At 43.6% G+C, this 13116-nt stretch overlaps 1 protein-coding gene across 5 annotated transcripts in view; it reads left to right on the plus strand.

Moving 5' to 3' along the window:
- Positions 1–13116, plus strand: part of ERG (ETS transcription factor ERG) — a 360355-nt gene that overhangs the window by 317436 nt on the left and 29803 nt on the right. For all 5 annotated transcript variants that reach the window (XM_088443146.1, XM_088443147.1, XM_088443144.1 and 2 more), the window contains one exon: positions 3600–3817. In XM_088443146.1, the coding sequence (XP_088299272.1) occupies positions 3600–3817 (218 nt within the window). The remainder of the gene's footprint in view (positions 1–3599; positions 3818–13116) is intronic.

Below are 13116 nucleotides of genomic sequence, written 5' to 3' on the forward strand. Positions count from 1 at the left end.
GAAAATGAAGGGAGAAGGCTGAATTGTATAATTTAGTTGTCTGATTTGTAATGAACTATTAATGTAAGTCTCTAGTCTGCGAATGAACGACGTGCAATCTAGCAGTAACCAAGGAAACGGCAATCGCTGTAACCAAGGAGACAGCAATCTAACTACACCAGAGCCCAGTGCCGCAATAATGGGCCGTTACCATGTCTCATGCACTATATCTTCTGTACTACTCTCCATAGATGCACTGTAAGAGTGTCACATCAAAGGTCCAACCCTCTACCACTTTATTATAACCGTCCCTTTCATTGAGTAAATCTTGTAATATAAGAGTAAGGGGACAATGGTTCTCCCTGTATATTACATGTATTAATATTATCAATATTAATATTAGTACAGTTTGTATGCTTGAAGTTTTGTCTTTCCCTGGGAAGAGCATGTTAAGAAAATGTGGTTCTCTGATGAAGTTAAAACTGGAAGGTGCAACATATGTCCTCTTAAATAATAAGGGAGTCCTGATCTGATCTCTGACAGCTCCAAATCAAGGTCTTCTGCAAGATACGCCCCTAAAAATGCGCCCTCTCCAGACCTTTATCTGATTTGAATAATCTCATGCCACTAAATGAAACCTCGCTTTTGAATAAGATCTGCAAAATTAGACACACCGGTGCGCCTACTGTACCTGGAACACATTCACTCCACCGATCAACCATTGCAAACTTTTGCTTGGCAGAAGTCTAGGAGCATGTCTATAAAACAAGGCACTGCCATAGAGTGCTTCCTAATTGAGGCCCAGTGGAGGCAGCCATTTTGTGGGCTGAACCAATATTCATGAGAACGTAGCCAATCAACTCTCTAGAAATCAGTGATGTCACTGAGGCACAATGGGAAAAAAACAATATTCATGAGAATGCAGATGTTACTGGGGCCTGATTGTTTGGTTAAGGGGAAACATAGTAGTTACTGTACCTCTGCTGTGTATAGGCGCCGGGTACATTAAGAGACATGGTTGATATGTTTATTTGGAATAACATACACATAGGTCAAGGAATTACAGCCCTATTACGCACTGCTCATTGTTTATACAGTTATTACTTACAGGAGTTTATATAAACATGACTTGTGAATTATAATGACATTCGCATTAAATACATTTCCTTTAGTTTCTCCTTATTTCCTGCTTTCTAGCACTGAATTATAATCTGGGTTCACGTATCTTTGTTTATTTGTGTGGCGCAGGTAACCTTCTTAACCAGTCACTTCCGTGGGAACTGTGGACGTTTGTTATCTCGTCAGTTATAGGTTAAAAGCGAAATTCTTGGGAATTCAATTATCGGAAAAACTCACTATTGTGTACAGTCGTACTTACCTGATGTAGCTGAATGAGGACCATTTCCCTGCAAAGATGAGCATGTTTATACAGATTTACTTACTCTATGGCTCTATAAGGACCCAGGTGTAAGTGCAGGGGGTATAATGATTCATCATGCAGGGGGCGGAGCTATGGTAATGCGTCATTGCACAGAGGTGAGCGAGGCTATTATGATAGAGCGACTTATCAAAATCCCGTTCAGGAAACAGAAGCGGGATCTAGGAGGGTGGGCTATTCCCTGCGGAGTACAGGAGCACTCCCCCAAATTCGGGACTCTCACAAATATTCCGGAAGAGTTAGACAACTATGGGATTATATTGTGTGTATATAGACTGTATACAACGACCATCCACGGGTAAAAAAAATGCACACGCAGGAACAGTAGACTGTTGGTCAGTGTGGTCAGTAGACCCCACATGCGCAAAATCTCCAGCAAAGGAGTGAAGAGACCGCGGTCACTTCTCTCCCAGCACATCACAAGGACTGTCTTCTTTCGGAGCCCCCGTCCCTGCATGTGCTTTGTCATTACTCCGGGTGGTATGATCACTAATATCACGCCCAGAGCGCATTGCAAATGCGATTAATAATTAATGGGCCCCTTTACCACAAGGCCTCAAGAAGTGTCCACTCTCTGGTGTGTGATAATGGAAATAGGAATGCACTTATTCTGCCTACGGGGAAGTATTGCAGATCTGCTGCTCAGTGCAACCTTGCATAATGTCTTGTTCCTAAATAGTTTATTTAATAACACATCTCATTTCCTAATCTCTCGGCGTAGGTTGTTCAGGCTGTAATTATAATGCAGAAGAATACAGTCTCATAATATTTATGAGACTGTATTCATTATACTGTGTTATTGTAGCCTATGTAATAACACTGTATTTCCCACTTTTCTTATACTCTTGTGCCAATATGCAATTTAGTAACAAGATGATATTGCGGAGGAGGATGAATCAGATTGGGGAAGTTACTAAACCGTGGAACAAACCACAATACACAAAGCTGTGTCATCACTTTCAAGCCTGCGGCTTTTAAGTGCTGCAACATTGAGAATCTGCATATATTCAAATCCACTTAATCTTCATTAAGTCATTAACTGCCTGTCTCTCTCTTACTTCATAAGTAGTTGTTTAATTAGTTGTTAATTATTCTCCATATCCCTCACAAGTACAACAATTTTATTTGCAACAGTAAGTAGTCTGGGATATATATATATATATATATATATATTTATATATATATTTTTATATATATATATATTTATTTATTTATTTTTAAGCACAATAAAACTGTATTCCTAATAAATTAATCTTTGAAATCTGATGCAAGAAATCATTAATGGCAACTAAGAGCTCCGATAGTGTCTTTTATTTAAAGATAACAAATATACTCACAAGTTAGCATGTAACAAATAGGTGCTAGTAACATTCAAATAGTGCAACTAACTGTATGTGAAAATTTCAAGACTTTACCATGACTGAAGATATTTCAGTAGAATGTGTATTTTTTTTTTCTTTAAGTACAACAGATTTTTTTTAGGTATATTTACTAAAGGTCGACTTTAAACGATTGTGATCAATTTAAAATCGATCAAAATCGATGTTGTGTTTCTGGGACTAAATCACAGATTTATTAACAGACAATTTTTGGATTTGGTTTTGTAAGTATTGGTAAATCTGTCATTTAGCCCCAGAAACACAACATTGATCGATTTTGATCATTTTTAAATCGATCAAAATCGATTAAGAATAAACCTCTTGCAAATATGCCCCTTAATTTTACTGAGCTGATGCACTGTTTCTAAAACGCAAAAAATGACCATTATTTGTGATTTGCTGCCAAGTTCCATTATAGATAATAGGGAAGGTAGGGCCAGAATACTAACTTTTCAAACTCTCATTATATACGTCAGCTTAATTCTCCAGTTCAGAAGTAGATCGCTTCCACACAAATTTAATTATATTTGTACGACCAGTAGGTGTCAGAAAAGTCAATAACAGTCATTTGATTGTCACAAATTGTAACGTTCCTTTTGAATAGTGGTGGGAGACCAAAGTCTGCATGTTATTCTCAGTCTGTGTTCCCAACGCTATATAGTATATCATGGCCAGGATGCCAAGAAACCTACATTTGGTCCTTGGACGTTGTCTTATCTAGATCCATAAAAAAATGTTCTTGTACTGTGACACAGGGTTTCCTGCCATTATACATCAGAGTAATGATCCATGTTTGTTTACAGGAAGCGTTATCAGTGGTAAGTGAAGACCAGTCGTTATTTGAGTGCGCCTACGGAACGCCACACCTCACCAAGGTAGAGATGACGGCTTCATCCTCCAGTGAATATGGGCAAACTTCGAAAATGAGTCCACGTGTCCCACAGCAGGACTGGTTATCGCAACCCCCATCCAGAGTCACCATCAAGATGGAATGTAACCCCAGTCAGGTGAACGGATCCAGGTGAGAACAAATTATTAACTTTTTATTTTTATAGTGTCTGTGCAACATAAACCCAGCTGTTCTTAGACTGTTCTTAGACATGGACTGAACTTGCAGCAGAATATCTCTAATCAATATGAGCCAGTTACACTTTTTAACAGTAGCAAGCAAGTAATCAGAGCATGATTTCCATATACAGTAGGTGTCAGATCTGTTGTGTTTGATGTCTGGAAATTACTGCAGGGGATATTTCAATTAGCAAACTTGGGGTCTGATTTAGCAGGGGATGGAATTACAAAGCCACACACAGGCAGCCTTGCAATTCCGTCCCTGCTAAAATGCAAATGCAGCCGGAGGTGTCTGGTACCCCCCGCTGCATCTGCGATCCCAGCCTCTGTCGCAGACCCTGGCCTTGGCGCACCCAGAAAATGACGCGCCCCAGTTTCAAGGAACGCAGACCTTTACCGCACCGCCCCACAAACGTCTCTGCCTGTCAGTCAGGCAGAGGCATAGCAGATTCTGCGAGCAATCTCACAGGACCTATTCTGCACATGCGCAGATTACCAATAATGAGGAATCTGCGTCCAGCAAGTTTAGCGTCCTCTGCAGAATCAGCCAGGAAATCTTGCTTGGTTCAGCTCGCACCCCATAGAGAAACAAGTGAGCTGACACAAGTGAGTTTTCCATTCAGTATGGAACATCAGATGTAATTAAATCAGTCCCCTCAGGTTTATTAGATTATGATGTTCTTCATTCTTTGCCCCCTAGCTTAAATTTACTAATACACATAAAACATATTAGCTCTGTCATTCTGAGCTACATTTACCTTATGTAGCAGTGCTCCACACAGTGACTGTAGGAGATACTCGGCAATCCTGTCTGCGTATACAGTGTTCCCTTCCTCATTACATTGTGTAGCAGTGCTCATCACAGTGACTGTATGAGATGCTCAGCAATCCTGTCTGTGTATACAGTGTTCCCTTCCTCATTACATTGTGTAGCAGTGCTCATCACAGTGACTGTATGAGATGCTCAGCAATCCTGTCTGTGTATACAGTGTTCCTTTCCTCATTACATTGTGTAGCAGTGCTCATCACAGTGACTGTAGGAGATGCTCTGCAATCCTGTCTGTGTATACAGTGTTCCCATCCTCATTACATTATGTAGCAGTGCTCATCACAGTGTTTACACGAGATGCTCTGCAATCCTGTCTGTGTATACAGTGTTCCCCTCCTCATTACATTGTGTAGCAGTGCTCATCACAGTGTTTGTATGAGATGCTCTGCAATCCTGTCTGTATATACAGTGTTCCCTTCCTCATTACCTTGTGTAGCAGTGCTCCACACAGTGTTTGTATGAGATGCTCTGCAATCCTGTCTGTGTATACAGAGTTCCTTTCCTCATTACCTTGTGTAGCAGTGCTCATCACAGTGACTGTATGAGATGCTCAGCAATCCTGTCTGTGTATACAGTGTTCCCTTCCTCATTACATTATGTAGCAGTGCTCATCACAGTGACTGTAGGAGATGCTCTGCAATCCTGTCTGTGTATACAGTGTTCCCGTCCTCATTACATTGTGTAGCAGTGCTCATCACAGTGACTGTAGGAGATGCTCTGCAATCCTGTCTGTGTATACAGTGTTCCCGTCCTCATTACATTATGTAGCAGTGCTCATCACAGTGTTTATACGAGATGCTCTGCAATCCTGTCTGTGTATACAGTGTTCCCCTCCTCATTACATTGTGTAGCAGTGCTCATCACAGTGTTTGTATGAGATGTTCTGCAATCCTGTCTCTATATACAGTGTTCCCTTCCTCATTACATTGTGTAGCAGTGCTCATCACAGTGTTTATATGAGATGTTCTGCAATCCTGTCTCTATATACAGTGTTCCCTTCCTCATTACATTGTGTAGCAGTGCTCATCACAGTGTTTATATGAGATGTTCTGCAATCCTGTCTGTATATACAGTGTTCCCTTCCTCATTACCTTGTGTACCAGTGCTCCACACAGTGACTGTATGAGATGCTCAGCAATCCTGTCTGTGCATACAGTGTTCTCTTCCTCATTACATTATGTAGCAGTGCTCATCACAGTGACTGTATGAGATGCTCTACAATCCTGTCTGTGTATACAGTGTTCCTTTCCTCATTACATTGTGTAGCAGTGCTCATCACAGTAACTGTATGAGATGCTCAGCAATCCTGTCTGTGTATACAGTGTTCCCGTCCTCATTACATTATGTAGCAGTGCTCATCACAGTGTTTGTATGAGATGCTCTGCAATCCTGTCTGTGTATACAGTGTTCCCTTCCTCATTACATTATGTAGCAGTGCTCCACACAGTGACTGTATGAGATGCTCAGCAATCCTGTCTGTGTATACAGTGTTCCCGTCCTCATTACATTATGTAGCAGTGCTCATCACAGTGTTTGTATGAGATGCTCTGCAATCCTGTCTGTGTATACAGTGTTCCCTTCCTCATTACATTATGTAGCAGTGCTCCACACAGTGACTGTATGAGATGTTCTGCAATCCTGTCTGTGTATACAGTGTTCCTTTCCTCATTACATTGTGTAGCAGTGCTCATCACAGTAACTGTAGGAGATGCTCAGCAATCCTGTCTTTGTATACAGGGTTCTATTCCTCATTACATTGTGTAGCAGTGCTCCACACAGTGACTGTATGAGATGCTCTGCAATCCTGTCTGTGTATACAGTGTTCCCGTCCTCATTACATTATGTAGCAGTGCTCCACACAGTGACTGTAGGAGATGCTCAGCAATCCTGTCTGTGTATACAGTGTTCTCTTCCTCATTACATTGTGTAGCAGTGCTCATCACAGTAACTGTAGGAGATGCTCAGCAATCCTGTCTGTGTATACAGTGTTCCCTTCCTCATTACATTGTGTAGCAGTGCTCCACACAGTGACTGTATGAGATGCTCTGCAATCCTGCCTGTGTATACAGTGTTCTCTTCCTCATTACCTTGTGTAGCAGTGCTCCTCACAGTAACTGTAGGAGATGCTCAGCAATCCTGTCTGTGTATACAGTGTTCTCTTCCTCATTACATTATGTAGCAGTGCTTCACAAAGTGACTGTATGAGATGCTCTGCAATCCTGTCTGTGTATACAGTGTTCCCTTCCTCATTACATTGTGTAGCAGTGCTCCACACAGTGACTGTAGGAGATGCTCAGCAATCCTGTCTGTGTATACAGTGTTCCCTTCCTCATTACATTGTGTAGCAGTGCTCATCACAGTGTTTGTTTGAGATTCTCTACAATCCTGTCTGTGAATACAGTGTTCCCTTCCTCATTACATTGTGTAGCAGTGCTCATCACAGTGACTGTATAAGATTATCTGCAATCCTGTCTGTGTATACAGTGTTCTCTTCCTCATTACATTGTGTAGCAGTGCTCATCACAGTGTTTGTTAGAGATTCTCTACAATCCTGTCTGTGAATACAGTGTTCCCTTCCTCATTACATTGTGTAGCAGTGCTCATCACAGTGTTTGTTTGAGATTCTCTACAATCCTGTCTGTGTATACAATGTTCCCTTCCTCATTACATTGTGTAGCAGTGCTCATCACAGTGACTGTATGAGATGCTCTGCAATCCTGTCTGTATATACAGTGTTCCCTTCCTCATTACATTGTGTAGCAGTGTTCATCAGAGTGTTTGTATGAGATGCTCTGCAATCCTGTCTGTGTATACAATATTCCCTTCCTCATTACATTGTGTAGCAGTGCTTCCCACAGTGTTTGTATGAGATGCTCTGCAATCCTGTCTGTATGCAGTGTTCCCTTCCTCAATACATTGCATAGCAGTACTCATCACAGGTACCATACAACTCTAAATATTCACATGTATCCCTTGTGTCCATGACATTGGAGGTCCATTCTAACATTACCCTCTAAGAAGTCTTGGAAAGGGTAGGAATGAGGCCCTTTTCCTTTTGTAGAGAGTCCAAAGCCCCAAGCCCCCAAGCATGGTTTTGCATCATGAACTGTGTGATTAGAGCATATGCGTGCTCCACAAGCTCCAGTTCATTTTAAAAACAAAATTAATGCTCGTACAATGACTGTGGGATATGACAACATTTCCGATAATGACTATAGGAGCAGGAACTGCGTGTTGCCATAGCAACTATGTATGCATTTTTAACATATTCCTCTGGTAAGATTTTTTGTAGCAGTGCTCCTCAATGTGACAGACAGAAATACTCATAAATAGCTACTGATAGGGGACTTCATGTGGGCTGAATAATTTCATGTGATCTCTACGAGCCAATGAAGAGCTTGTGTTATAAACGGAGTTTGAGCTCTAGCAAGTCATATACTAATATTACAAAGCTGAGAATGTTTCTGCTAGAACATGGGCTGTCCTTACCCTTATTAATGCCATTAATACATCCTACACATAAACAGCTACAAATAAATGACTGGAATTAGAAAGTAGTTCCGAGGCCTTGTTGAATAGCTCCGATTGCTTCTGCCTGCACATCTGGATCTACTACTTGATCTCTAAAGGAACTTGGTGCCAGACAGTGGCGGTTCTAGGGGTGGGCTAACAGGGCTGTCGCCCGGGGCGCCGGCCCCTAGAGGGTGCCACTGAGTCCCCAGAAGGTAAAAAAAAAATGAATCCCCTAATAAAAAAAAACCCAGCACCGGACCCCGCCGCGTTGCCGGCGCCCGCTGATATTTGTTATCAGCGGGCCCCAGGCTCCCTCCCTGCAGCGGCAGCCGAAGCTCACTCCAGAGCTCCGGCTCCCGCATAGAGCACTATGGGAGGGATGTCATGACGTCTCTCCCATAGATCCGTGGTGGAGCCGTGGTCGGACCGGAACGTAGCGGACGCAGGAGCAGGGCCTAAGGTAAGTATTGTGTTTGTATTTTTTATTTTTCAGAAGGGAGGCATGGGGGCATTACTACTGGGGGCATGTCTATAAGGGGGCATTACTACTGGGGGTATGTCTATAAGGGGGCATTACTACTGGGGGCATGTCTATAAGGGGGCATTACTACTGGGGGCACTATTATAGGGGGCACTAATGGGGCATTACAACTTTGGGCACTACTATAGGGGGGCATTCCTACTGTGGGCACTAACATAGGGGGCATTATTACAGGGGCACTACTATAGGGGGCACTACTACTGTGGGCATTGTATTAGGGGCACTACTACTCAGTACTGTGGGTCTTGCGTATAAGGGGTGCTAATTTGGACATTGTGTAAAAGGGGCACCACTGTGTGTCATAACATGAATAAGGGACTAATGTGTGGCGTAATTTGAATTGGGGATACTGTATTATAAAGGGAATTACTGTGTGTGGCACAATGTAATATACAGGGCATTACTGCATGTGGCATAATGTGTTATACAGGCCATTACTGAATGTGACATAATGTGTTATACAGGGCATTACTGCGTGTGGCATAATGTGTTATACAGGGCATTGCTGCATGTAGCATAATGTGTTATACAGGGCATTACTGCGTGTGGCATAATGTGTTATATAGGCCATTACTGCATGTGGCATAATGTGTTATACAGGGCATTACTGCATGTGGCATAATGTGTTATATAGGGCATTACTGCGTGTGGCATAATGTGTTACATAGGCCATTACTGCGTGTGGCATAATGTGTTATACAGGGCATTACTGCATGTGGCATAATGTGTTATACAGGCCATTACTGCAGGTGGCATAATGTGTTATACCGGTCATTACTGCATGTGGCATAATGTGTTATACAGGGCATTACTGCATGTGGCATAATGTGTTATACAGGCCATTACTGCATGTGGCATAATGTGTTATACAGGGCATTACTGCATGTGGCATAATGTGTTATACAGGGCATTACTGCTTGTGGCATAATGTGTTATACAGGGCATTACTGCATGTGGCATAATGTGTTATATAGGCCATTACTGCATGTGGCATAATGTGTTATACAGGTCATTACTGCATGTGGCCTAATGTGTTATACAGGCCATTACTGCATGTGGCATAATGTGTTATACAGGGCATTACTGCATGTGGCATAATGTGTTATACAGGCCATTACTGCATGTGGCATAATGTGTTATACAGGCCATTACTGCGAGTGGCATAATGTGTTATACAGGCCATTACTGCATGTGGCATAATGTGTTATACAGGTCATTACTGCATGTGGCATAATGTGTTATACAGGCCATTACTGCATGTGGCATAATGTGTTATACAGGGCATTACTGCATGTGGCATAATGTGTTATACAGGCCATTACTGCATGTGGCATAATGTGTTATACAGGCCATTACTGCGTGTGGCATAATGTGTTATACAGGCCATTACTGCGTGTGGCATAATGTGTTATACAGGCCATTACTGCATGTGGCATAATGTGTTATACAGGCCATTACTGCATGTGGCATAATGTGTTATACAGGCCATTACTGCGTGTGGCATAATGTGTTATATAGGCCATTACTGCATGTGGCATAATGTGTTATATAGGCCATTACTGCATGTGGCATAATGTGTTATACAGGGCATTACTGCATGTGGCATAATGTGTTATACAGGGCATTACTGCATGTGGCATAATGTGTTATACAGGGCATTACTGTGTAAGACATACTGTGTTAGGTGCATTACTGCACATGGCAATTATTCGCCATGAGGGTAGAGCTTGGGGGAAGCCCAGCACCTTCGGGGGGGGGGGGGGGGTTGGGTATCGGAGACTGGCCGTCGGGATGCCGGATGTAAAAACACTGACAGCGGCATCCCAATGCTCAGAACCCGACAGGGGCTTCATAAGTGTACTAACCCTCCCCCCTTCACTCCCTAACCCTAACCCTCTTTTTCTGCATCCTAACCCTCCCCACACTAACCCTAACCCTCCCCGTTAGTGCATAAACCTAACCCTCCCCCCTTAGTGCCTAAACCTAACCCTCCACCCTTAGTGCCTAACGCTAACCCTCCCCCGGTGGTGGCTAACCCTAATTCCCCCCCTCCCCCACAGCCTGATCCTAACCTCCCCCGTTGTGCCTAGCCTACTCCTAACCCTTCCCTTAAAAGCTAACACGGCCTATACCAGTGTTGGCTAACCTTGACACTCTAGCTGTTATAGAACTACATAGCCCAGCATGCACTGCTACAGCTGGAGTGTCAAGGTTAGTCAACACTGGCCTATACGCACAGTCATGGTGTCGGCTGTCGGGATTTCGATCCCGTGTCCCGCCCAATTTACTACATCCCCCTGGGCAGAACGTGGTTAACTTGACACAGAAAACCAGCCAGCAGTAACACACAGCACATTTAACAGACCCTCCAACATGATCCGTTCCACCAGGTACAAAATGCTCTGCTCCTGGACTTCCCCCCTCATTTATGATTGCAGCCACCTGTGTTCAAAACCTGTCTCATCATTTAGCTAGTTCAACACAGGTGTCTGCAATCATAAATTAGGTGGGAAGTCCAGGAGCAGAGCATTTTGTACCTGGTGGAATGGGTCATGATGGAGGGTAGGCATTTAGCATACGACTACACAGCAATGAATGTGTTAATGTCAATATAAGTCAGAGATTTGACTATCGCCTTTATAGAAATGCGCCGTGTTACGTTTCACAGGCTGAATCCTCTACGGTTCGCAGTTTAGCAGCAGTCAGTTCCAGGTATTTATTTAGTCAAGTTTCTCCTCTGCTGTAAGATAAACAGTGGGGTGGAAAAGTTTCCCTAAATAGGAATGTTTTCATGCTTTCATCTGGGCTTAGTAGTTTTATTTAGCAGAGAATTCAGTTACATTCCTGTCCTTGGCATGGCACATCTGGTTTGATGTGGCCGTAAGGAAAGCAGACAGGTTGTGCGTGTGCCAATCATCTCTGCTAATTTAAGGGGCAGAATTCACGAGATATGTTGAAATGAGGAAATAATTTCTATGTGGGTGGAGGCCGATAAGTGAGAGTATAACACCTGGGAGTCGACTGCTGACACTGGATAAAGTCTACTGAATGCTGGGGCGGGAGCCTAGCGTTATGCACCTCGTAATATACGTCTCACATTTCCTGTATATCATTACATTACGTTATTTTAATTACAAGCCACAACATTCCTTTAATGCTTTATGCTTTTGTTATATTCCTGAGTCTTCTCTTTCTGTGGTTAGTAGGTGGTTGTTAGCTCCACTTGTTCTCACCTGGGGCGGGATGCATGACACATTGCATTCGGGATGCGATGCTCCCGCCACCCCTCGCATGCAAAGCCGGTAACCATGAAGAACACCGCAAAGGACCGCTCTCTCGCTCTTGCGTATGCGCAGAAGGAAACACGTACCTTGGGGGCTGCTGGGAGGGATCTGATTGGATCCCTCTCACAGCACTCTCCCAATAGAGGCCCATAGGCGTTACCCACTAAGCTCCAGCGTGCATTGCATTCCGAGGCTTGGTGCATATGAGAAATGTGCATTTTGGGGGATTGATCGCATTTCTCCCTTTCCTGCATCCCGCCCCTGTCTATTTGTACTCAACATACAGTACATGTACCTCCCACTTCTGTCACATGACTCTTTTTTTTTTTTTGCGCGCGATTTTCGCAATCTGCACATGCGTATGAGTCGCAATGCGCGTGCGCGAACCAGTCATTGCAATGGGAAAGTGCTCGCCCATAGCCCGCAGTCTGGCCGCTATTTTGTGGGTGGTAACAGGGGAAGGTGCTTGAAAACTGGGGTGTGGATGTACGAACGCAAGCGTGCCCGACTGTCAGAATGGCGTTTAATGGGTGTGCATAATTAGCAAAGTAGCGTCATTACACACATGACTGGGTTGTATTTTAGCCAGAACTGCTCGCAATGTTGTGGTGGGAAAAGGCTACCAAAAGCGCTACGAGCAGCTCTGATGGCTCTCGATGTTCCCGATTAATCCTACAACTGACGGAGTTGACGTGTGTTGTGAGTGGCAAAGGGGCGTCTTTATACAGGTGCGAGCGCATAGTGACCACCCACAGCTATAGCGAGCGGCCAAAAAGATGGTCGCGATAGTCAAGACAATCACGACCATCGGGCTTGCGACGAGACCCTTGTGGTAGGGTCTCGTTGCAGCAAGCCCTGGAGTGCTTTCGGCTCTATCAGAGTCGAGAGCACTCCCACTGACATCACATCACTGAATAGATGTTGTGCGCATCTATTCTCCTGCTGCTCACCCGCTGCTCTGCTATACAGAGCAGAGTGTGTGCTCTCCCCCCTGCAGCCAGCCAGTGGATAGGCATTGGAAAGCTGCATCCGATGGCTGGCAACAATAGAATTCCCAGTATTCGATGAAACAAACTACTTCCATC

The sequence above is a fragment of the Taudactylus pleione genome, unplaced genomic scaffold (assembly GCF_031769625.1).
Source record: "Taudactylus pleione unplaced genomic scaffold, aTauple2 ptg000327l, whole genome shotgun sequence".
Taxonomy (NCBI): Eukaryota; Metazoa; Chordata; class Amphibia; order Anura; family Myobatrachidae; genus Taudactylus; species Taudactylus pleione.